Below are 26131 nucleotides of genomic sequence, written 5' to 3'. Positions count from 1 at the left end.
TGCTTTCCCCCCTTTTTTTCCGGCTTGCTACCTGGAAATTGCTTCTGTTATTCAACTTGCACTTCAAATACCTGTCTTAGGCCTTGCATGAGAAATTAACTCTCAGATACCAGGGTGTTATTCCTTATTACTTAACGTACAAAGAACAAAGAAAATTACAGCACAGGAACAGGCCCTTCGGCCCTGTATGCCTTCTCCGATCCAGATCATCTATCTAAACCTGTCGCCTATTTTCTGAGGATCTGCATCCCTCTGCTCCCTGCCCATTCATGTATCTGTCTAGATACGTCTTAAATGTTGCTTTCGTGTCTGCCTCTACCACCTCCGCTGGCAACGCATTCCAGACACCTACCACCTTCTGTGTAAAGAGCTTTCCACGCGTACCTTAAACTTTGCCCCCTCTCACCTTGAAATCGTGACCCCTAGTAATTGAGTCCCCCACTCTGGGGGGGGAGAAAGCTTCTTGCTATCCATCTTGTCTATACCTGTCATGATTTTATAGACCTTAAACAGGACCCCCTCAACCTCCGCCTTTCTGATGTAAATAATCCTAATTTACTCAACCTCTCTTCATAGCTAGAGCCCTCCATACCAGGCAACATCCTGGTGAACCTCCTCTGCACCCTCTCCAAAGCGTCCACATCCTTTTGGGAATGTGGCGACCAGGAATGTATGCAGTATTCCAAATGTGGTCAAACCAAAGTCCTATACAACTGTAACATGACCTGCCAACTCTTGTACTCAATACGCCATTTGATAAATGAAAGCATACCATATGCCTTCTTGACCACTGCATTGACCTGTGTTGCCACCTTCAGGGGATGGACCTGAATACCCAGATCTCTCTGTGCATCAAATTTCAAGGGCTTTTCCATTTACCGTATAGTTCGCTCTTGAATTGGATCTTCCAAAATGCATCACCTTGCATTTGCCTGGATTGAACTCCGTCTGCTGTTTCTCTATCCAACTCTCCAATCTATCTATATTCTGCTGCATTCTCCAACAGTCTCCTTTACTATCTGCTACTCCACCAATCTTAGTGTCATCTGCATATGTACTTGGAGTTAGAAAAAGGAGCTGGGCGTGCAGTCCTGTGCGCACTTCAAAAGTTGGTTCCTGGTTACAGATGGAAACTAACTTTTGAGCGATGTGGAATCCCTTTTAAAGGCTTCTACATCTCCACTTCTTTGGTTCAAACTGCAGAAACGTTAAATAATAACAATGTCCCGGGCACCACTCTCACTATCCCTAGCTATGTCCTGTGGCACCGGCAGGACAGACCCAGCAGAGGTGGCAGCATTGTGGAATATAGTCGACAGGGACTTGCCCTGGGAATTCTAAGCATTGAATCTCGATTTCTTGGCTTCGAGTTAAACATGAACGAGGAAACTTCTTGCTAATTATAATGCAACATCCTCTCTTGGCTGATGAATCAGTATTTCTCTATGCTGAGCATCACTTGGAGAAAGCATAGAGGGCAGCAAGAGCAAACTCAGTTCTGAGGAAGGGTCACTGGTCCTGAAATATTAACTGATTTCTGTCCATTGATGCTGCCAGACCAGCTGAGCTTTTCCAGCAATTTCTGCTGATGATTTTTTTTTCTTCCTACCTTTTGCTTCCATTTGAGCATCTACTGCTCACCCTTTTGCTCCCACCATTCTTCCTGACTGTGAACCATTTTTACTATGGAGGGGGAAAACTAATCAATTTGCCTCCCAACTGCAGTTCCTAAAACATCAAAATCTGCTCACTCTTTAAAACTCCATAGCTCCTTCTGTGAAATGCTAGCTTGTCGTTCATACCTGTACTTGAAAGAAGAGGAGAAAATCAGTCAAATGGATAGCAAATAAAAAGTTACCAAAATGCTTGTGGGTTTTTAAAACCTAAGTTTAAAATCACCAAAAATGTGAATGACAAGGCTTAGATATACCAAATATATCTAAGCTCTAAAATCTAATAAAGTAAGCAAGATGGACTTAACTCTCCCTCTTCTGCTGCTGCATCAACCTGATATTTTCTCTCCCTCTCTTTCTTTCCACCTGCCCCCCCCACCCTGTGTCAGACCCCACACCCACTTTACCCACTCCCTGACTCACTATAAGCAGTTGCCTTGTTCCCCCACCTTGACACTTCATCAAGTGTCACCCTGCATCCAACTGAGCTGGCATTCTGTTACTTGGCACTGAACCCTTAATTCATGTGTCAATCTGCCACTTGACATTTGTGCTCCTTTTCTCAGATGCCAACCCATCTGATACCCAAATATCACACTTTATATGCTTACACTTTGACAACAACTGTCAAAGCAGCTGTCAGGACCATTCACTTTCAAAATACAGTGTTGACCACTGTGAAAAGGGGGCCTGATTTGCCTTTCTGTGATCATGCTAAGCTACAGAAGAACTGTGAGAATTGAAATATACTGCTGTATTTTGACCGGAAAGAAGCCAGAGCAGAGCTCCCTTCTCTCAATTAAAAATGGCAAATTTGCATGAGACTGTCACTGACCGGAAAATGTGGACCTAACTGTATTAAAGGCCATGTGTATTTTGGTATTGGTCCCTCCAAGCTTCATCTCACGTGAGCACGGCAAGTTAATTGGGAGCTAGCCACCCCAACATTAGAAAGGCCAGGATTACTGCCTGACACTTTATTGTCAATATTGCTGTACTGTACTTTCCCTTATCATCTCTTTTGCTCTTCAGCCTCCAAGTAGGCCTGTTCCTCATGTCATGTCGTACCTTCTGCCGTCAGTGCTGTGACGACCAAAACATTTCATTCTTTGCCTACAGCAAGAAAAGATATTGCTTTACTCGGAGTAGTTTTATGTTGTATCATATTATTATTATTATTATTATGTCATTTTCATTATAAACCATTCAAAACTGGCTCCTGGTTAGTTCTGAGAATCGCCTTTTCTCACTAGTTGCTGGTTTTCCAAAGAGTTTTCTCGAAATTTAGCTGGGGCATGTTTTTTTTAGAGCTTAAAGAGGGAGGTTAAGAGTCAACCAGTTGCTGCACTTTTGGATTCACATATAACTCATTTCAGGTAAGGACAGCAGTTTTCCTTACCTAAAGGACAATGAAGAACCAAATGCTTTTTAGAATAACTCTCAAAATGTTCATGGTCATGATTAGAATTTGAACTCAGTAAAGATTTGGACTTTAAATTCCATCATCTGCCATGGTGGGATTCTTACATGGGTCTCTTGGATTAATTTCAGTGGCAATACTAGATGCTACCACCTCTCCATAAGTTTCTGTTACTCAGTTCATGTGCCTTTGCTTATGTTGCAATTATTGATTTAGGTCTTGAATTGCTTTGTAGCTGAAGCTAGGATGTCTGTATTGTAGGTATGCAAAATTTTCAGGTAGTGGAACATTTTTGCAGTAATTCACAGTAAGTTACAGGGTCCTTGCCTCTCCTGCTTGTTACTTCAGTTGTTATTTATTTTCCTCCTCTTATGCTTAACTTTCTCTTTCTATCATGGAGATTTTGTTTTTCTTTGAAACTTGTCAGGGAAGGGAGATATATGATTTTCCTTCATTTTAGACCTACTCTAAGACAATTTTGCTGTTCCATGTTTCCTTTGACACTGCAATGTCACTTGCACATTCCCTGTTCTGAGTGTGGCTCCACCAATTCCCATTGCTTAGTCCCTGCTACAATACCTTTATCATATTGTTTCCAATCATGGTCCTCAAATTTTAAGTTCTTGTTCTCCTTTTACTAGAATAACAAATGAACAATGCTAATATTATAAAAAAATATATTTCATTAGAAGGGTCTAGGCCCGAAACATCAGCCATGCTGCTTGGCCTGCTGTGTTCATCCAGCTCTACAACTTGTTATCTCATATTTCATTTGTGTATGTTTTTTTATAACTGAATTTAATAGTAACGTAGTTTGTGTTCAAACCTTTAACAGTTTTGACTGGTCTACACAACTCAATTTATTCTATGGTCTTGCAGAATAAGTGTGTAATAAGACTATCAGTCTGTGTATGTCGGAAGATTAATATGGATTTTTTCCCCCCACAGGTGACTGGTGATACTATTTATAATATATTAAGACTAGCGGAGGTAGAAATTGATAAAGATGAGAGACCAATCAGCCCTCATAAGATCAAGTCTACAGAGGTGAGATGAGCAAAGTAAAATATGTGTTTTATTATGTTTTATGTCGCCAAATTTAAATATGAAATCTGTAACCATTAGGCTAGGACCACATTTTTGGCTGCAGCTTTTAGAATTTGTCTTTTATATGAACATTATGCTGTGAAGGTATAAGTTTATGCCATAATGTTTTGTTACCAATAATCAACTGAGCTGAAGTCCTTTTGTCAATTGTAACTACACTAATTAACCTTTGAAGGAAGGTGGCTAACAGTGCATTTTCCATCTTCTTACAAGCAAGTTAAAGCAAATACATTATACTTATCCTGACTCCATAAAAATGCTTTCAATGATATCATTTGCATCCCCACACCTGCACCTGTATTTGACGAGTAGCATGAGTTCTATGTATTAAACCTGCTCCACTTGCCAGGACCTTCTGTTTAGTTTTGGTTGCTGAATCGCCTGTCTAGATGCCAGACAACTTTTTCATACTGCTACTGAGATACTATCACTTTTAATTAGTTGCTGGCCTACCTACTTCATTGCTTCAGTCGTACTGTGGTCCATTGCTTATACACCTTTTGTAATCCTGGAGCATTTAGAGAGAAAATTTTGAAAATTATTTCATGTGAAGTGGTTGTTGGTGGTAAGGCCAGCATTTGTTTCCTGTTCCTAATTATCCTTGAGAAGTTGATGGTGAATTACATCTTGAACCCCCCTGCCTATCTGGTCTGGATGCTCCCACAATGCTGTCAGAATGGCACTTCAAAGATTTTGACCTGGAGACAGTGGTGATACAGTTTCAAGTCAGCATGGTGTGTAAGGAAACTTGCAAGTGGTGATAGTCCCATATAACTCTTGACCTTGCCCTCCTAGGCGGTAACCTTCATGATCAGAAGAATCTTGGGTGAGTTGCTGCAGTACATGTTGTAGATGGTACACAATGCTGCCATGGTGTGTTAGCAGTTCAGGGAGTGAATGTTTAAGGTGCTGAATGAGGCGCTGATCAAATCAACTGCTGTGTGCTGGATTTTGTTGTGTTTCTTGTATATTGTTACTGCACTCACCTAGACAGATACAAGGTATTCCATTATACTCCTGACTTGTGTCTCGTTGATCCTGGGCAGGTGTTGGAGAATCAGAAGATGGGCCTGAGAATTCAGATTCTTTGACCTGCTTTTGTAGGCACGGTATTTATATTGCTGGCCCAGTTCAGTTTCTGATTAATAAACCTCACCTGAACAGTACTGGGACCAGAGGTCTGGTGAGGTATTTTATTTAGTCAGAAGTCATACGACACCAGGTTATTGTCCAACAGACTTGTTTCATATGACAAGCTTTTGGAGTGCTGCTCCTTTGTCAGTGAAATGGAGGGTAGCACACAAGCACAGAATTTATACGCGGAGAGATCATTGCGAAATAATTCTAAGTAATTAAGAGTGTCAAATGATAGTAGAAATGGTGTGAGTGGAGTCTCAACAGTTTGATCACCTGCAAAGACTTGTTATTCAAAGTGTCAAATGGTGTGAGTAAAGTGTCAACAGTTGAGTAACAAGTCAAGGGATGACTTATGATCAAATTAAGGCAGAAAGGTAACTACAAAAAAAAATCAAAGTAAGATGGCGCTAGTGACAAACCAGATGGTTGGAATAACATGGTAGGTTTGGGGCGGCACGGTCGCTCAGCGGTTAGCACTGCTGCCTCACAGCGCAATGGACCCAGGGCCAATTTCACCCTCTGTGTGTGGAGTTTACATATTCTCCCCGTGTCTGTGCAAGTTTCCTCTGGGTGCTCTGGTTTTCTCCCACAGTCCAAAGATGTGCAGGCATGGTGGTTTGGCCATGCTAAATTGCCTGTAGATTATGTGGATTATAGGGTGATGGGTCTGGGTGGGATGCTCTGAAGGTCGATGTGGACTTGTTGGGCCGGAGAGCCTGTTTCTACACTGTAGGTATTCTATAATCTTTGGTATAAGAGTTGTATGAGGAATGTCTAACTAAAGTAACATGTAATCCAAATGTGTACAAACTAATGAAGGTAGAGAGGTCATAACAAGTTACCAAGGTAATAGTGTCAAAACAGAACAGTAAGGACGATTTAACAAATACAACAATATGGTGGGGTTACGCATAGCATGACGTGAATCTCAGATGACGGCTAAGGCCACCTTCGTGGGTATGGACTTTGGAAAATCAGTTTCAGCTCACAATTATGTGTTGTTGTGTATTTGGAAAGGTCGCCTTGGAGGAGGCTTACCTGAAGATCATAGGCTGAATGTCCTTGGCTGTTGAAGTTTCCTGACTGGAAGTGGACACTCTTGTCTGGTGATTGTTGCATGATGTCTGTTCGTCTGTTGTGGTAGTGTCTGCATGATCTTGTCAATATACCATGCCTCAAGGCATCCTTTTCTGCAGCGTATGAGGTACACAACATTGACTGAGTCACATGAGTACTTACCATGTGTGTGGTATCCATGTTGATGATCTGGCATGCCTTGCAGATGTTGCTGTGGCAGTGTTGTGGCTGCTGTTCTCTTGAAGACTGGGTAGTTTGCTGTGAATAATGGTCTATTTGATGTTTGGCATTTGTTTGAAGGAGAGAAGTGGCGGCATAGGGATGGTTCTAACGAGATTTCTGTCATCACCAATGACATGTTGAAGGCTACAAAGAACATGGTACCGTTTCTCTGCTGCAGGGAAGTACTGGACAACAAAGGGTACTCTTACCAGTCATGTCCCATGTCTCTCGTCTTAGGAGGTCATTATGTACGTCTCATTCTTCCTCAACTGAGCAGACCATATGCATACGTGAGGCTGGTCTATGGGAATAGCTTCTTTAACGTGTTTAGGGTGGAAGCTAGAGAAGTGCAGCATTGTGAGGTTATCCATGAGCTTGCAATAGAGTGATGTACCGAGGTGTCCGTCCTTGATGGAGATGCATGTGCCCACGAATGAGAGTGATTCTGAATTTTAGTCCATGGTAAGTCTGATGGTGGGATTATGATTGTTGATACCGCCTTGTAAGTGTTTCAGTGATTGTTCGCCATGAATCCAAAGGAAGAAAATGTCGTTGATGTATCTCGTGTACAGCATTGGTCGGAGGTCCTGTGCAGCAAAGAAGTCTTGCTCAAACTTGTACATGAAAATACTGGCGTATTGGGCTGCAAATTTGATCCGTTATGGCTGTTCCTTGTACTGGATGAAGAGCTGGTTGTCAAAGGTGAAGACGTTGTGGTCAAAGATGAAGTAGATGAGGTGTAGAATGGCGTCTGGAAATTGGCAGTTGTTGGTGTTGAGTGCTGAGGCAGTTGCAGTGATGCTATCATCGTGGGGAATGCTTGTGTAACACCTTGCAACTCGATGAAATTGAAGCGCTCAGCCGAGAGCCAAATTTCTTCTTCGCTACCAAAATGGACCCCACTGGTCTCATGGCAGACACACAGGGATTCATCAGGAAAATGAGGCTGTGCGAATTCTTCCATAGACCCCAAGATGTCAGTAGTGAGCCCAGTGAAACAATCAACGAACTTGAATAGTCAACTGAGAGATCCGCTGTGCAGTAACCAAAGAAGAAAACTGACCCCTCCAGAAGGCTGCTGCTGTAGGTTCAAGTCGACAAGAGATGCATCAATACCACATTCATCAGCTGTGACCACAAGGTAGTGCAGAACATTATCCAAGCACAATGCAACGCCATCAATGCTGTCAAGACCGACTGCGACATCATTGTCAAACCAGCAGACAAAGGAGGAGCCATCGTCTAACAGAATGGAAAGGAATAGAATTGCATTAAGGTAGACAAGTCCCCAGTTTCTGCAAGAGGCAAGCGAAGAAATAGGGCATTAGCAGATATTTTCACATCCTCTTTGACTATAGGCAAGGTTCCAGAGGACTGGAGATTTGCCAATATTATTTCCTTGTTTAAGAAAGGAAGCAGGGATAACCCAGGAAATTTATAAGCAGGTGAGCCTGACGTCAGCGGTGGGGAATCTCTTGGAGAAGGTACTGAGGGACAAGATACATGCACATTTGGAAGAAAATGGGCAAATTAGTGACAGGCAGGTTTTGAATCGGAAGGCCATGTCTCACCAACCTGATTGAATTTTTCAAGGAGGTGACTAAGATAATTGATGAGGGAAGAGCTGTGGATGTAGCTTATATGGACTTTAGTAAGGCACTTGATAGAATCCCACATGACAGCTTGGTACAAAAACTAAAATCACGTGGGATTCAGGGTGGGCTGGCTAGATAGATGCAAAACTGGTCTGGTTATAGGAGACAGAGGGTGGCAGTAGAAGGGCGTTTTTCAGAATGGAGACTCGTGGTGTTCTACAGGGATCAGTTTTAGGCCCGCTGCTGTTTGTAGTATGTATAATTTCATCTGGAGGAATTGTAGATGGTCTGATTAGTAGGTTTGCAGATGACATGAAGATCTGTGGAGTTGCTAATGGTGCCGATGATTGTGAAAGGATACAACAAGATATGGAAAGATTGGCGACTTAGTCACAGAAATCACAGATGGAGTTTAATCCAGACAAATGCGAGGTAGTATGTTTTGGAGGATCAAATTTAGGTGTAAATTATACTGTAATTGGCAGAACCCTTTGGGACATTAACATTCAGATGGACCTGGGTGTGCAGACCCACAGTTCCCTAAAAGTGGCAACACAGGTAAGAAGGCATATGGCATGCTTGCTTCCATCAGCTGGGCCATGGAATACAAGATTTGGTAAACCATATTGCAGCTATATAAAGCCCTTGTTAGGCTGCACTCGGAGAATTATGTGCAGTTTTGATCTCTGTACTATCAGAAGGATGTGGAAGCTTTGGAAAGAGTACAGAGAATATTTACCAGGATGTTCCCTGGTCTTTAGGGCATTGGCTGTGAGGAAAGGTTAAAAAGACTAGGGTTGTTTTCATTGGAAAGATAGTGGCTGAGGGGAGGAGACCTGATAGAAGCCTACAAAATTGAGAGGCATAGGTAGGGTGGATAGTCGGAGGCCTTTTCCCAGGGTTGAAGTTTCAGTTACAAGAGGGCACACGTTCAAGTGAAAGGTGGAAAGTTTAAGGGAGATGTTTTTCATGCAGAAAGTGGTAGGAGTGTTGAATGCATTGCCAGAAGAAGTGGTGGAAGTGGGCACATTGGCGACATATAAGAGGCATCGAGATTGATACATGAATAGGGAGGGAATAGAGGGATATGGACTGCATAAGGGAGGAGGATTTGTTTCTTAGGTTAGTTAGGGCATGATGATCAGCACAGGCTTGGAGGGCCAAAGGGCCAGTTCTGTGCTGTATTTCTCTTTTGTTCTTTGACTGCTGGAAAGAAGCTTCCCAACGACTAAGACCCGGGAACACTACAGACAACCACTCGCCGACCCAACCAAAGAATGCACTCGTCAACTGAACAGACTGATCAAGACCTTTGATCCAGAGTATCCTATGTGCTCTCATTCCCATTTACTTCTTGCAAAGGAGATTTTTACTGTTTTCTGAAGATACACAAAGCCAACACATGTAGATGTCCCATCATTATCAGGCAGTGGGACCTCGTATGAAAACCTCTCAGGCTATATCAAGGGCATTTTAAAACCCCTTGTGCAAGGAACACCCAGCTTCTGTCACGACAATACAAACTTCTTACAGAGATTCAGCACCCATGGACCAGTCGAGCCAGGAATGTTCCTTGTCGCAATGGGTATTTCAGCACTCTTTACCAGCAGCTCGCATGGTGACGTCATTGCTGCAACAGCCTCAACACTCAACATCAGCAACTGTCTATTTCCAGACGCCATTCTACAACTTGTCTACTTCATCCTCGACCACAACGTCTTCACCTTTTGACAATCAGCTCTTCATCTAGCCACATGGAACAGCCTTGGGGACCAACATGCCACCATTTTCACTCACAAGTTCAAGCGCAACTTCTTTGCTGCACAGGACCTTCAAGCAATACTGTGCACCAGATACATCATTGATATTTTCTTCCTTTGGACCTCATGGTGAGGAACCATTGAAACGACCACATGCAGATGTCAACAAGTTCCATCCCACCATCAAACTTATCCTGGACTACTCTGCAGAGTTAATGTCATTCTTGGACACACGCATTTCCAACAAGGGTGGCCACTTAAGTATATCATTCTACTGCAAGCTCACGGAAAACCTCATGATCCTTCACTTCTCTAGCTTCCACCCTAAACATGTTAAAGAAGGCATCCCCTATGGACAAGCCCTGCATACGCAGAGGATCAGCTCAGACGAGGAGGAATGCGACAGACACCTACAGATGCTGAAAGACGCCGTCGTAAGAACAGGATACAATGCTCAACTCATCGACCACCAGTTCTGACGTGACACAGCGAAAACTGCAATGACCTCCTCAGAAGACCGACTTGTAACAAGACTGACAAGAGTATCCTTCGTTGTCCAGTACTTCCCCAGAGTGGAGAAACTACATCATGTTCTTCGCAGCCTTCAACATATTATCGATGTCAACGGATGCCTTGCCAGGGCCATCCCTGTGCCCTCCACTTCTCACCTTCAAACAGCTGCCAAAGCTCAAAAGAGATTGGGGCGGCACGGTGGCTCAGTGGTTAGCACTGCAGCCTCACAGCGCCAGGAACCCAGGTTCAATTCCAGTCTCAGGCAACTGACTGTGCGGAGTTTGCACATTCTCCCTGTGTCTGCGTGGGTTTCCTTGGGGTGCTCGGTTTCCTCCACAGTCCAAAGATGTGCAGGCTAGGTGGATCGGCCATGCTAAATTGCCTGTAGTGTTCAGGGGTGTGTGGGTTATAGGGGGATGGGTCTGGATGGGATGCTCCAAGGGGTGGTGTGGACTTGTTGGGCCAAAGGGCCTGTTTCCACACTGTAGGTAATCTAATCTAATTTAATCTAATCTAATCTAATATCTGTAAGATGTGCCAGATCGTCAACACAGATACAAGTCATTTGGGACACCACCCACGATAGGAACTCATGTAACTTGGCCAGTTACCTCAAATACTGCAGGAAATGATGCCCCGAGGCATGGTATTTCAGTAAAACAATGCAGACGCTACAACAACAGCTGAATGGACACCACAACAGTTGCCAGGCAGGAGTGTTCCTTCCATTCAGGGAACACTTAGGCAGTTAAAGAAGTTCAGCCTCTGATCTTCAGTTAAGTGTCCTCCAAAGGCAGGCTTCCAGATATACAACAACGCAGAATTGCTGAGCAGAAACTGATAGCACAGTTCCGTACCCATGAAGTCTGCCTCAATCATGATCTTGGGTTCATGTAACCCCACAGTACTGTTCTGTGTTTGTAAAATCTTCCATACTGTGCTGTTTTGACACAATTACTTTGATAACTTGTTACAATCTCTCTACGTTCATTACTTTGTACACTTTTGGATTACTTGTTAGTTTAGTTAGATCCTCATTCCAACCAGAGATAGTACGAACTTCAGATGCTGGAGAATCTGAGATAACAAGGTGCAGAGCTGGATGAACAAAGCCGGCCAAGCAACATCAGAGGAGCAGGAAAGCTGACATTTTGGGCCTAGACCCTCCTTCAGAAAAGGGTCTGAAGAAGAGTCCAGGCCCGAAACATCAGCCTTCCTGCTCCTCTGATTCTGCTTGGCCTGCTGTATTCATCCAGCTCTACACCTTGTTATTCCAACCATTTTGTTTGTCTCTAGCACCATCTTATGTTTGATTTTTATTTTTGTAATTATTTCTTTGTCTTATTTAATCCGATCGTAGGCCTCTTCACTTGCTATTCAGCTATTGACACTTTACTCACACCGTTTGACACTATTGATCACCTGCAAAGACTTGTTATTCAGCCTATCAACACATCACTCACACCATTTGTACTGTCTTATGACATTCTCAGTTATCTGGAATTAATTTGTGCCCGTGTGCTTCCCTCAATATCACCTGACGAAGGAGCAGCGATCCAAAAGCTTGCAGTTTCAGATAAGTCTGTTGGACAGTTTGCTGTCCATGGAATCATATCCAGCAGTGGCGACATGTGACTTATGACTTTTTCTAAAACATTTCAACATTGGCACCTCCACCTCATTATATTCAAGAAGGAAACTTTAATCCATAATATCTTCTCCTCAATTAATCCCTTGCCCCCTACTATTTAGATTAAAGGGAAAGGACAAAGCATGAGAACAAAATAACAAAAAAAATTGTTAATCTGAGTGGCAGGAAAGGGACCGAGCATCCAGTCTTAAGAGTGTGTAAGCAGACAAGGCTTGCTGCTACAAACATAACGAAAAGATAGAATTAAAGGCAGTCTGTGTTTGAATACACAGTATCCACAACTAGGTTAATGAATTGATGATGCAACTGTAAGTAAATAGGTGTGATCCAATGCCGTATGGAGATCAGGCTGCACAGTGATTATGGCTAGAATCTGAAGGTTTGAGGTTACTTGATGTTTAGTGAGCTTAGACCAAAGGGAAGAGTAAATGAGCTAGTGCTGTCAATATTTGATGTGGTCAGTACATTTAGTGAGAGAGAACTTCGCAGCAGAGACAATTTGGAAAGAATTAAGAAACAGCAGAGGGCAGTAAACATTGGGTGAAGTTGTTTGTAGGTCACTAAATGGTAGTGGTAAGAAAAGACAAAGTAGAAATCAGGAGATTAAAGGTGCATATAATGAGTGTATTATCACTGTCATAGGGACTTTTGTCTGTATGTGGACTGAATGAGCCTAATTAGCCCAAACACTATTAAGGAATGACACCTGCAATATATACAAGATGAGAGTCTGACCGAAGAATGGATTATTTTAGATGTAGTATAATGTGATGAGACGTCCAATTAATAATTTTGCAGTAGAAGTGCCACTAGAGAAGAGTGAGCATAATGAAGAACTTTGTTAAGTTTGGAAGTGATGCAGTTAATCTGAAACTACAGGCTGTTTGGCGGATAGTATAATCTGTTCCCTTGACACGTTCAATGCTTCCTCCAGGAAGCTCTGATGAAGAGTTATCTCGACTCAAAACATTAGCTTGCTCTCTCTCTCCATGGATGTTGCTTGACCCACTGTGAGTTCCAGCTTTTATTTTCATACAAATTCCAGCACCTGCAGTCATTTGCTCCTACATTATGCCGAACCTTTGCTGGGTATGTCCTGCCTATGGCGCTGGTGGTACCTGATTTTTGTCTGTTAGGTGTGATTCTATGGATAACAAACTGTCGGGCTGTTTCTTGACCCCTCTACAGGAAAGCTCTTTCAATTTTTGCAGAAGCCCAATGTTAATGGGGAGGTCTTTGCAGGGTTGACATTTGCTATCGTGTTTTCAGTATCTTAAGTCAATGCCAGATATTTGACCAGCTTAATTCCTTTTTGACTATTCTGTGGTGATTTGCTGCAACTAAATGCCTTGCGAGATAATTTCAGAGACCATATAGCAATCAATTGCATCGCTGTACATCTGGAGTCACATGTAGATGAGCAGATAATAACAGTAGATTTCCTTCTGAAAAGCCCATGGTAAACCTGAGATAACACAGTGAAGAGCTGGATGAACCCAGTGGGCCAAGTAGCATCAGTGGAGCAGGAAAGCTTGACGTTTCTGGTCGGACCCTTCTTCAGAATGGGTGCGGGGAAGGGGATTCTGAAATAAATAGGGAGACAGGGGGAGGCGGATAGAAGATGGATAAAGGAAAAGATAGGGTAAGAGGAGACAGACAGGTCAAAGAGGTGAGGTTAGAGCCAGTGAAGGTGAATGTAGGTGGGGAGTTAGTGGGGGGCTAGGTCAGTCCCGGGAGGACAGATAGGTCAGGGGAGTGGAATGAGGTTAGTAGGATGGGGGTGGGGATAGGGCTTGAGGTAGGAGGAATGGCTAGGCTGGTTTTGACATGTGGTTGGGGGAGGGGCGATTTTGAAGGTTGTGAAATCCACATTGATACCCTTGGGCTGAAGGGTTCCCAAGCGGAATATAATACGCTGTTCCTGCATCTTTTGGGTGGCGTCATTGTGGCAATGCAGGAGGCCCAGGATGGACATGTCGTCCGAGGAGTTGGGGGGAGGTGGAATTGAAATGGTTCGCGACTGGGAGGTGTAGTTGTTTGTTGCGAACCGACCGTAGGTGTTCTGTAAAGCGGCTCCCAAGCCTCCGTTTGGTTTTCCTGATGTAGAGGAGGCCACAACAGGAACAGCGGATACAATATATAACATTGACAAATATGCAGGTGAACATCTGTTTGACGTGAAAAGTCTTCCTAGGGCCTGGGATCAGGGTGAGGGGAGAGGTTTAGGGGCAGGTGTAGCACTTGCTTTGGTTGCAGGGAAAAGTGCCGGGAGTGATGGGGCTGGAGGGGAGTGTGGAGCAGACAAGGGAGTCAAGGAGAGAGTGGTCCCTCTGGAAAGCACATAAAGGTGGGGAGGGAAAAATGTCTTTGGTGGTAGGGTCGGATTGCAGATGGCGGAAATGCCGGAGGATGATGCATTGGATTTGGAGGTTGGTCGTGAGGACGAGGAGAATTCAGTTTTGGTTATTATTGCGAGTAGGGGGTGTGAGGAATGAGTTGCAGGAAATGTGGGAAACACGGTCGAGGGCATTTTTGATGACTTCGGAGGGGAAGTTGCGGTTTTTGAAAAAAGGGTACATCTGGGATGTTCGGGAGTGGAATGGCTCATCTCGGGAGCAGAAGCGGCGGAGGTGAAGGAACTGGGAATAGGGAATGGCATTTTTACAGGAAGGTGGGTGAGAGAAGGAATATTTCAGATAGTTGTGGGAGTCAGTAGGTTTAAAATGGATATTGGTTTCCAGGTGGATGCCAGAGATGGAGACAGAGGTCCAGGAAGGAGAGAGAGGTGTCAGAGATGGTCCAGGTAAACTTAAGATTGGGGTGGAAGGTGTTAGTGAAGTGGATTAACTGTTCGAGCTTCTTGTGGGAACACAAGGCGGTGCCGAAACAGTCATCAACGTAACTGAGGAAGAGATGGGGGATAGGCCGGTGTAGCTTTGGAAGAGGGATTGTTCCACTTACCTTACAAAGAGGCAGGCGTAGCTTGGCCCCATGCGGGTACCCATGGCCACCCCCTTACCTGTCTGTAGGAAGTGGGAGGAATTAAAAGAGAAGTTGTTGAAGGTGAGGACGAGTTCAGATAAGCAGATGAGGGTGTCAGTGGAGGGGGACAGATCGGGTCTGCGGGACAGGAAGAAGCGGAGACCTTTTAGGCCATCGGTATGGGGAATGCAGGTGCATAGGGACTGGATGTCCAGAGTGAAAATGAGGTGTTGGGGACTGGGGAATTGGAAGTTCTGGAGGAGATGGAGAGCGTGGGTGGTGTCACAGACGTAGGTAGGGAGTTCCTGGACCAAGGGGGAGAAAATGGAATCCAGATTGGTGGAGATGAGTTCAGTGAGGCAGGAGCAGGCAGAGACAATGGGTTGACTGGGGCAGTCAAGTTTGTGGATTTTGGGAGGGCAATAGAAGCAGGCGGTGCGGGGTTGGGGAATGTTGAGGCTAGAGGCTGTGGGTGGGAGATAGGCCACCTGAGGTGATGAGGTTAAACCTGACAGTTTTATAATGCCATCTCTACTGCATAAACCAAGAGCCAGTTCTTGATTTTTTTTCCAAAACATGAACCAGTACAGTTGGGTTAAAAACCTCCTTAAAGGCTGATACAATTTCTTAACAAATTAGAGTTCTTTTACAAGATTTGTATTAATGCAGCTGCAAATCTTTGTTAAAATTATATATTTTAAAACCCCATATTATCCCCCACATTAAAGAACAATCTGCCCTTCCACAACAGTTTAATGATGTTGCATACATAGAGGCCAGTCTAAATGTTATCTCTTTACTATAGATATAGTCTTTAGTCACACTTGCCTTTTTTTGCATTAGCCTTGTAATTTTTTTCCCTTTATTTTTGAAGGTTATTGAACCTGCATTCATTATCCTTTCAGGAAATTAGACCATTAGACCATAAGACATAGGAGCAGTAATTAGGCTACTCAGTGCATCAAGTCTGTTCCGCCATTCAGTCATGGCTGATAAGTTCCTCAACCTCATTCTCCGTGTAACCCTTGATCCCCTTGGCCATCAAAAACCTATCTATCTCAGTCTTAAATGAACTCATTGACCTGGCCTCCATTGCCTTCTGTGGCAGCGAATTCCATAGATTCACCACGCTCTCTGGCTGAAGAGGTTTCTCCTTATCTCTGTTCTTAAAGGTCTTCCCTTTACTCTAAGGCTGTCCCCTTGTGTCCTACCAATGGAAACATCTTCCCAACATCCATTCTGTCCAGGCCATTCATTATTCTGTAAGTTTCAGTTAGCTCCCCCTTCATTCTTCTAAACTCCAACGAGTGTAGCGCAATGTCCTCAAATGTTCCCCATATGTTAAGCACTCATTGCTGGGACCATTCTTGTGAACCTTCTCTGAACCCGCTCCAGGGTCAATACATCCTCCCTTAGATAGTTAGCCCAAAACTGCACACAAAACTCCAAATGTGGCCTGACCATAGCCTTATAAAGCCTCAGTAGTACACCCCTGCTTTAAATTCAAGCCCTCTCAAAATACATGCCAGCATTGCATTTGCATTCCTGACTACTGTCTCAACCTGCAAGTTTACTTTGAGAGAATCCTGACCAAGCACTCTCAAGTCTCTTTGCACTTCAGACTTCTGAATTTTCACCCCATTTAGAAAATAGATCATGCTTTTATTCTTCTTACCAAAGTGCATAACCTCACACTACTTTGCCCACTCTGCTAACCTGTCCAAATTCTCCTGCAGAATTAATAGAAGTAATGCTAATAGGGTTAGATGGAAAAAGATCGAAACAGTCTTTTATGTTGGATGTAAACACTGACATAAAGCAGTTGGGCTAAATTAACTTGTTTCTTTGCTATAAGTTCAATTTGACACCTTTAAAATATATGTTTACTTTCCACATGTGTGATGTGCTAACTGAATGTCATCAATTTGCATAGAGGTTCCAAACAGTTGTGAAAATCCAAGTTTCTAAGTCATCACAAATCACTCCTCCAATATATCCTGGGACCAGGTACTCGGGTTTTAGCTTACTTGGTGGATTGAAATTTCACAGGATCTGCTGTCTCCTGCTTTTGCTGCTACGTTCCAGGAATTGAGGATGCTGTATCAATTTAACACTATTTGGTCTAATTTTGTGGATCAATGTCCTATATCCCAAGAACACATGAAGATTTTTGTCTGTTTTTGTTTAGATATTCAGAGCTGCTGCCTGAGAGAACATTTAAAAAGCATCTGGATGGGTACATGAACAGGAAGGCTGTAGAGGGAAATGGGCCAAATGCTGGCAAATAGGACTTGATTATTGTAGAATATCTGATCACACGGACAGGTTGAGTCAAAGGGTCTGTTTCCATGCTGTACAACTCTATAACTTTGAAATGTTTCATTGCGTTGCCTCTAATTTTCTTTCCAATTGCATGATCTCAAAGGCCCATGTGCGGCAGTGATCTCTGAAAATGGAATTGATTAGTGTATAGGAGCAAATTACTGCAGATGCTAGAATCTGTACTGAAAACAAAAACTTCTGGAGATCACAGCGGGTTGGGCGACATCCATGGAGACAAAGCTAGCTAACATGTTGAGTCTAGGTGACTCTTCATCAGAGCTGAAGTGAAGTTGGGAGGGAGCAGCATTTTATGCAACAGTGGAGGGGTGGTTTGGAGTGCTGGGGGAGAAAGGACATTGATAGTACAGGTTAAGTGATTGGCATGTGAGAATGTCACAGCAATGGTGTGTCTAACTGCCCTACTGGAAAGAACAGACAATCCTGCTGGAGCAGGGGGTGTGAGGGGAGAGAGGACATGGTGGCAGAGAATGTAACAAGCAAAGCTAAAAGAAGGGGAAGGAATAGGTTTACAATATGAAAGTACTGAACTCTATATTGAGCCCAGAAGGTTGTAAAGTGCCTGGTTTGATGAAGAGTCATCTACATAGAATATTATCTTGTTTTCTTTCCGTGGATGCTGCCTGACTTGCTGTGATCTCCAGCATTTTTAGTTTTTCACTTTAGAGGGAACGTTGGTAAAGAGGGGTCCTAAAGGCTGATAAAGGACCATTTGGGGACCCATTGTTGTCAAGTTGTAATGATTGCTCCCACTAATGAGGGGCTTTTCCTGGCCTGCTCAGTCTGTCCTCTTTCTGAAATCTTTTTCTCCCACATACGTCAAGTAGATGTCTATGGAAGATCCCTCTTGGATTGCTCATAAACCAACCTTGGCTTAGTCGCAGGAAGCAGAGGGTGATGATTGAAGAGATAATGGGAACTGCAGATGCTGGAGAATTCCAAGATAATAAAATGTGAGGCTGGATGAACACAGCAGGCCAAGCAGCATCTCAGGAGCACAGAAGCTGACGTTTCGGGCCTAGATCCTTCATCAGAGAGGGGGATGGGGAGAGGGAACTGGAATAAATAGGGAGAGAGGGGGAGGCGGACCGAAGATGGAGAGTAAAGAAGATAGGTGGAGAGAGTGTAGGTGGGGAGGTAGGGAGGGGATAGGTCGGTCCAGGGAAGACGGACAGGTCAAGGAGGTGGGATGAGGTTAGTAGGTAGATGGGGGTGCGGCTTGGGGTGGGAGGAAGGGATGGGTGGCAGAGACAGGTTGGACTGGTTTTGGGATGCAGTGGGTGGGGGGGAAGAGCTGGGCTGGTTGTGTGGTGCAGTGGGGGGAGGGGACGAACTGGGCTGGTTTAGGGATGCAGTGGGGGAAGGGGAGATTTTGAAACTGGTGAAGTCCACATTGATACCATATGGCTGCAGGGTTCCCAGGTGGAATATGAGGTGATGATTGAAGGTTGTTTTGTGATTATACGCCTGTGTGCAGTGGCTTACTGCAGGATTTGGTACTGGTTTGGTCCCTCACTGTTTGTAGTGTACATTAATGATCTACACACAAATGTGGGTGTTTTGATCAGTAAGTTTGTAGATGACAGAGAAATCCCAAATGAACATTTTAGTGGCATAATTTAAACATTTAATGATCCAGTAATTCCATCAAAGATGGTGGTGATGGAAATATTTTGGATGGATTCAATAATGACAGGTAAACTTGATTCACAAATTAAGATGTTGTACATTAAACTTTAATTTTTCTGTTTTTTTAAGAACTAATTTTTTTCGGTTTTATTCCTAATGACGAAAAATAATGCTCAGCAGAGTTCTGCCCTTTCAGAGGGCAAAATGCCTTAAGGGTAGCCATTAACATAATAACAGTAAATTTCGTGCTGGAACTTAGTCCACATTTCCATAATGACTGTACAGTTCAGTAATTGAAAATATTACATTGAGGAACTGAGACATGTAGACTGGATACCTAATTATTTGAGCATTGTTAACAAAAGAAGATACTGTCATAGCTTTTTATTTTGCACTCATCAGAACAGAATTGCAAGAATACCAAATCTCAAAGGGAAGAACAATTTATACTGCTTGAGATGAGGGTGCTGATTGGTTGGAACTGGACTTTGATTGGTAGAGGTATTGCCATGGCGAATGAACCAAGGAACAGTTAACTGACAAGGTTTTCTTTAAATTCGAACCGGGCAAGTTTACTTGTTCAGTCAAGGCACTGCAGTGGAAATGCACTAGGGAATGGCTGTCCCCTGCATGTGAATATATATTGCTCTGGCACATAAAACTGAGTTGTGCTGTGAGCTTGACTAATCTTTAAATTTGTGGTTAATTTAGTTCTTAACACAATTGGAATTGTTCAGGAAATATTGTTCAAATTGTGAATCTCATCAATACTTGACATTGTTTAATGAATTTTGCAAGCATGGGCTGTTTGGATAAAGTTAGTACCCTGCCTATTGCGAACATCTGATGATTTGATACTTTGTAATGACCGGTGAATCGTATGACTTGTGCACCTGGCATATAACTGGCACAGCAGTTATGTACACATTACTGATTTGTATTGTAGGGAGAGAGTATCTTTGGCTTAACAATTGCATTCTATTAGTGAATAATAATGCTCTCATTGTTACTGCACAGCAGCAGCATGAAACAGCTAGCTTCACCTGCATTTCAAATTGTTTTGCGGTTCCTTACTCTTAAAGGATAATCTGAAGTCGATTGAGAACATTTCAAGACCAAAACTGGTGGACTTGGGCCCTTTCCTGAGTTTGTGTGACATTACTTTACATAATGACCTGACCGGGGTGGCCATTATCCCATAGAATAGCTTTGATGTACCCTATTCTGGCATCAAATTTGCACTGTTAGCAGGTGACACTGATTCTGTTTACAAGGTTGCTGATAAGGCCAATTTTGAATCGTGTGGAACTGTCATAATCCTTTATAGATATTTTAATCAGTGAAGGAGCACCTATGAAACATGTCCATGCATTGTGCTTTTACTCAACCAGACTAAAGCTTGGGGTACAGCCATTTGGTATGTGTTCCCTGTGGCAATGCATTGATCAAAAGCAATCAATTTATCAACCAATCGGCAAATGCCTTCTTCACATGTATTATTAATTTTTGTTCCTTTTGAGATTTGATACCCTTGTGATGCTGTCCTGATGAGTGCAAGATTAAACCTTGTGACAGTTTGTTTTTTCTGGAATTCTGAATCATTTAGGAATAGATGGCATAATGAAGTTTAGAAAATGGTCATGTAATATAGTTCAAGCACCATTCTCAAAGACTTTGCAAACAGTCCAGAGTGTTAATTCACTTTCTTCGTGTTTGTATTGACAGAACTTTGGAAAAATTGTTTGATATAAAATTAACATTTGAAGGAAGGATTCAGGATCGTTGCAGACTAGTCTCCTCCCTTACATCATCGCTTCTACCATCCTTCATTGCTACTTTGGTAGACACCTGTTTCCTCTTAGATTTATAAACTGAATACCTCTTTTGAACTTAAGATAACAGACTAATAAGTGAAGACTATTTTGACATCTTTAGAAGATTATTTTAGTATTAAATTCGATGTCACAACCACTTGACAAAATATGACCCCTCTCTTTAAAATAGGTTAAATAAGTATTGTTAATATGGATCATGGCCAGCTGAAAATGCCCAGAATCACATTTACTTAACCATTGACTTGATTGTTATGCATAAATGTATACTTCACAGCAAAGTCGACATTAAATAGCAATTCACAGAATGAGCTAATTGCCTCGGCAGACAGACTAATTCTAATCTGCCAAACCAATCTTAGAAGAAGAGCAGAATTTGTTGTGTTTTAAATAAACACAACCATGATTTGGAGAAATTCCAATTTTCATTACATCAGATGTTCACATTCACATGTGGTAACTTCAGATATCCAAGATGTTTTATTGAACATTGCAAAACAATTTTCCTCCACCTAATGTCACCAGTATAATTTGTGAATGCAAGCAATTTTAGTGATTCAATTACATAGCAAAGAAGCTGAAGTATAATTTGTTACATGAAAAGTTACTTTCACCCAAAATATTTTTATTATAAACAGATTTAAGTGTTCGCATAGACATAAATTAGTGTCAATAAAGTGTTGATGCAAATAATAGCTCCTGGTGTCTTTTTCTATGATAGAAAGGGGATTTACATCTCTCTAAGATTTGAAAATCGGGAATAACCTTTAAATAATTCTCTTCTCTAACATTTAGGTATTGTCTCTGTTTTAATGTTAGTGCAACAGGTATATAAAATAATTGTTTCTAAAAATTTGTTTTTAAGCTTTTATCGAAATATTTTTCCAGGTCTTGCACAACAGCTTTGATGACATTGTCCCAAGAGTGTTGAAAAAACACAAAAAGGAGAAAAAAGACGAAGAAGTGAAAAAATCTTATTCCAAAGGGACAAAGTAATTAAAAGATGTCATGTTATTGCCCTTATTAATTTTTAAGGCGTTTATTTTAATATTGAAATTCTGTAAATCATTCCATTGGCATGCATGTTGCGTATGATTTACTTATATGCTTGAGTTGTATGTTTTAAATGAAAGTCTTGCGCTTAAATGGGACTACTCCCGGTTTCCTTTTTTATTTTATTAATTGATAAAGTGGTATATGTTGTGTACTGTTCAAGATGAAAATATAGCATCATCTTATTGAGGGGATTGCTTATAATCTTGGACCAGTTGTATAGCAATTGAGGAAAATATTGCTTTTTATTTGCATGCAGGAAAAAAGTAGTTTAGGACTTTATTAGTCAATTTTTAACATGTTCCTTCACTGTATTTTCTTTTTCTAGTGGGCAGTCTGTGATTGTGATGTAAGGTTTAATATTATAGGCTGGATTTTGAGGAATCCATCACCAAAATATTTGAGAATTTGAATACCTACTCTGAACTCTTTCCTGTACTGAGGTTAGCCTGTTGCGGAACTATCTGATAATTATTTACATCATTTTTCTTGGTCAATGAGATCATTATCAAACAATGCTGTGATCAGTACCCAGACTTCTGGTCAATATTAGATCACTACAAGTAAAATAAATTCATGCTAATATGGAAAATCCAATACATTAACTACTGTAGTCAACATTAACAGTCTTACGAGTTAAGTATTCTGTTTGAAATTTGAAGTTTGTTGTTGGCTAACCTGCAAGTTGTAAGCCATAGAGATATATTGGGAGAGAATAGAAGGATATGGATCGAAAAATGGCAGGTTTTTAGATTAATTAGGGCATGATAGTTGGGCACAGGCTTGGAGGGCTGAAGGGCTTGTTCCTGTGCTATACTTTTTCGTTTGTTCATTTATTCAAACTGAATTAACATTCATATGTTCAGAATGACTCTAACTTGTGCTGTAGGAGCTGAAACCATTTAGTTTTGTGCCTAGCAGTGCAGGTCCTGTTCCAGTACCAAATGCCCCTGATACTTAGAAACTCGAACTGCTCATAATGCTGTAATCCATTCTGAGGGAAGATGTTGGTTCCCAAAAGAATTAGTAGCAAAGCAATTACCATTGAGAACGCTAAATAGTCAGCCCCTCGCAGCCGTGGGATTAAATGTTGGTCGTGAATCGTTTCCAGGTCTGTGAGTGTGTCTGTTGGGCAAGGAAAGACAGTACCCTAATGGTGGTATTGTTAGTCAGTTTGGAAACTTGGGTAATATTCTGTGTACCTGGGTTCAAATTCTGCCATGGCAGATAGCGGATTTGAATTCAATGAAGTTTTGCAATTAAGGGTCTAATGTTCGCCAGGAAACAGTAGTTGATAGTCAAGAAAATATTGTGTTCACTAATCTCTTTCAGAGAATGCTGTCCTTACCTGCTGAACATGTGACTCCAGATCCAAAGCAATGTATTTTGTTACCTGCCCACTGGGCACTTAGGGATGGGCAACAAAGGCTTCCAGTGAAGCCCACATTCAACAAATGAAGAAAACAAGCAGCATCATAATTATTGTCATAGAGTTACATAGGACGGAAACAGATTCTTCAGTCCAACCAGTCCGTGCCAAACATAATCCCAAACTAAACTAATCCTGAGTGTTTCTGGGAAGGCCAGCATTTGCTGCACTTCCCTGAGTCACTTGCTGGTCTATTTCAGAGGGCAGATAAGTCACTCACAACTCAGTCGTCCTGGAATGACCTGTAGATCAGACCAGTTAAGGGTTACAGATGTTATCCCTGAAGAACCTGTGTGAACCAGATTAGATTTTACACTGATAGCTTCTTGGCATTTCTACTAAGATGAGCTTTCCGTTCCAGATTTTTATTTGCTTTTAATTCTACCAGCTGAGAGTTAAACTTGTGTACCTGAGCCATTATCCTAGACCTTTTAATTAAGCTGCTATTTTCCCTTTGGTAACTTTTGTATGGAGGATCTCACTGTTTGTATGTACTATCAAATTAGATAGTGATGCTTAGAATTACCATGGTAGTTCTGGAGTCTATCTGTCACCTCATTGAAATGAAGGATCATTTGACCAATACAAGCAAGAGTAAATCATCGCCAGAAAAAAAGCCAATAACTATTTTAACTTGTGAATATTTTTCATGCAGAGGTCAATAGATTATTGACTAACGTGTGAGTCAACAGTTGTCTGAGATAGGTAGGGATGTGGAGTTGATGTGGAGTTGATGCCACTACCAGATCTGCTGTGGTGGAGCAGGCTAGAGTGCCCAAATGGCCTTCTCTGGCTCTTAATTTGTGTGTCTGTAAAATTCTAAAAACAGCAGTTGAATTGAGAACTATTGTTTAGATATATATTTCTTTACAAGGCTAGGAACAAGGTAATGACTTTTTAAAAATGGGGTCCAGTGTTTATGACTGTGGAAAGAATTGATGCTAAAGTGGTATGAATCATTGAGTAGACTGCCGGTAGAATATTTGTGTGTCTGCTCATTCTTTGTCAGCGAAATTTATATTGTTTTGTGGGAGCTGGTCAATTTTAAAACAGTGGATATTATATTAAAGAAATGCTTTTAATTACCTATTCTTTGTTTCAGAAATTTCAGTTTGCTTTCCTTTGGAGAAGAAGCAGAGGAGGAAGAGGAGGAAGTAAACAGAGTTAGCCAGGTGATAATCTGATTTTATAAATCTAACTGTGAAAAGCTGTTAAATAGATTTCATTTTTGTTGCTCACTTAAACCATGTAGAGTGAAAGTGAAGTTGCTGTGTTTCAGTCAGAATGCTGGAATAGCTTCTTGGAGGTTTGTATCATCAATCGTGCTATTTGAAAATTAACTTTAGCAATATTGTTTTAAGAGGGTGTACCGCCGCCTTGTTTGTGTCTGAGTGGCCAGTCACTTATTGATAGCCACGGAATGGATGTTTACTGTTGTAAGGGAGTCCATAAGTAGGGAATATTGTTTTATAATTAATCGTTCTTTGAGAAGTGATGTGTGAAAAAGTTTACGGCCATAAGGCTGAGAGACTTAGGAGCTTTCTAGCCCAGAAGGCTGTGGAGCTGGGGCCATAGAATAATTTTGAGGTGAAGGTAGATTCTTGTTAGACAAAGGAATTGAAGGGGTAGGTAAAAATGTGGAATTTGGAACAAGTCAGGTATGATCTTATTGAATGGTGTAGCACACATGAAGGGCCAAATCTTCCTGATTCAATTTATTGTATGTATGTTAAACAACATTTAATGGCTACAAGAACAGGTCAAAGGCCAACAATTGTGCAGGATTTAAATCTGCTCTTGTTTCCCCAATATTTGTCCATCATCTTTGAGGCACAAGCCAGGAACATACTGGCTATTCTGCACTTCCTTGGATATGTGCAACTCCAACATAACTGACACCATCCAGGACAAAAACTTGCTTCATTTGGACCCCCCACATGCTCTCCCTTTGCCCGTAACAGAAGTGACAGCAGTTTGTACCAATACAAAATGCACTGAAGTAACTCACCATGGCTTCTCTGACAGCATCTTCCAAGTCTGTTATCACTACCAACAAGAAGTTCAAATGCAGCAGATGTATGAGAACACCACCATCTGAAAATTTTCTTCCAGGCCACACACATTGGTGTTTGTTTTAAAACAGTATTGAAAACTTCTGTGTTTTCAGTAGAAATCTATAAAATTTCTGTTTTCCGTTTCAGAGCATGAAAGGAAAAAGCAAAAGTAGTCATGATTTGTTAAAGGATGATCCCCGGCTGAGCTCTGTTCCAGTTGTTGAAAGGTGAGCCCTGAAATCATGCAATTCTTAGCTTCTCTGAAGGTTTGGTTGGTGAATACAGTAGTCAGGGTAGACGTTGAGGTTTTTGGACCAAAGGTTTTTGGCCTTGGATGCTCTGAATTGCTTGAACACTTGCTCTGTTATTTAGCTTATTTCAGTCATGTGGAAAATTGGAGTTACATTAATCATCACTAGATAGAGAAATTGTACTGAACAAGGGTGTGATTTCACTAGCCTTTGATGGACTTTCTTGAATAATCTGACTACACTGTTGTCTAAATTTCTACGTAAATAAAGGTTATTTGATATACCAGTGGATGAACCAGATTCTGAGTTGGTGACTTCATTAATGTAGTCTCCACTTCAAAAACAACAGATAGGAAGGCTTTAACATAGTAAAAACAACCATTGAAACGGCAAAATCCTCAGTCTC

General features: G+C 41.9%; 1 protein-coding gene across 2 annotated transcripts in view; it reads left to right on the top strand.

Annotated features, from left to right (window-relative positions):
- Nucleotides 1-26131, top strand: part of cwc27 (CWC27 spliceosome associated cyclophilin) — a 236692-nt gene that overhangs the window by 18407 nt on the left and 192154 nt on the right. For both annotated transcript variants that reach the window (XR_009446088.1, XM_048542191.2), the window contains exons 5-8: nt 4042-4140; nt 21827-21930; nt 24523-24592; nt 25622-25701. Coding sequence is in view for 1 of the 2 variants with exons in the window: in XM_048542191.2 (XP_048398148.1) it covers nt 4042-4140; nt 21827-21930; nt 24523-24592; nt 25622-25701 (353 nt within the window). In the remaining variant the exon portion in view is untranslated. The remainder of the gene's footprint in view (nt 1-4041; nt 4141-21826; nt 21931-24522; nt 24593-25621; nt 25702-26131) is intronic.

The sequence above is a fragment of the Stegostoma tigrinum genome, chromosome 1, assembly GCF_030684315.1.
Source record: "Stegostoma tigrinum isolate sSteTig4 chromosome 1, sSteTig4.hap1, whole genome shotgun sequence".
Classification (NCBI taxonomy): domain Eukaryota; kingdom Metazoa; phylum Chordata; class Chondrichthyes; order Orectolobiformes; family Stegostomatidae; genus Stegostoma; species Stegostoma tigrinum.
Note: the sequence above shows the minus strand (reverse complement) of the source record. Positions and strands in the feature narration are given on the sequence as shown.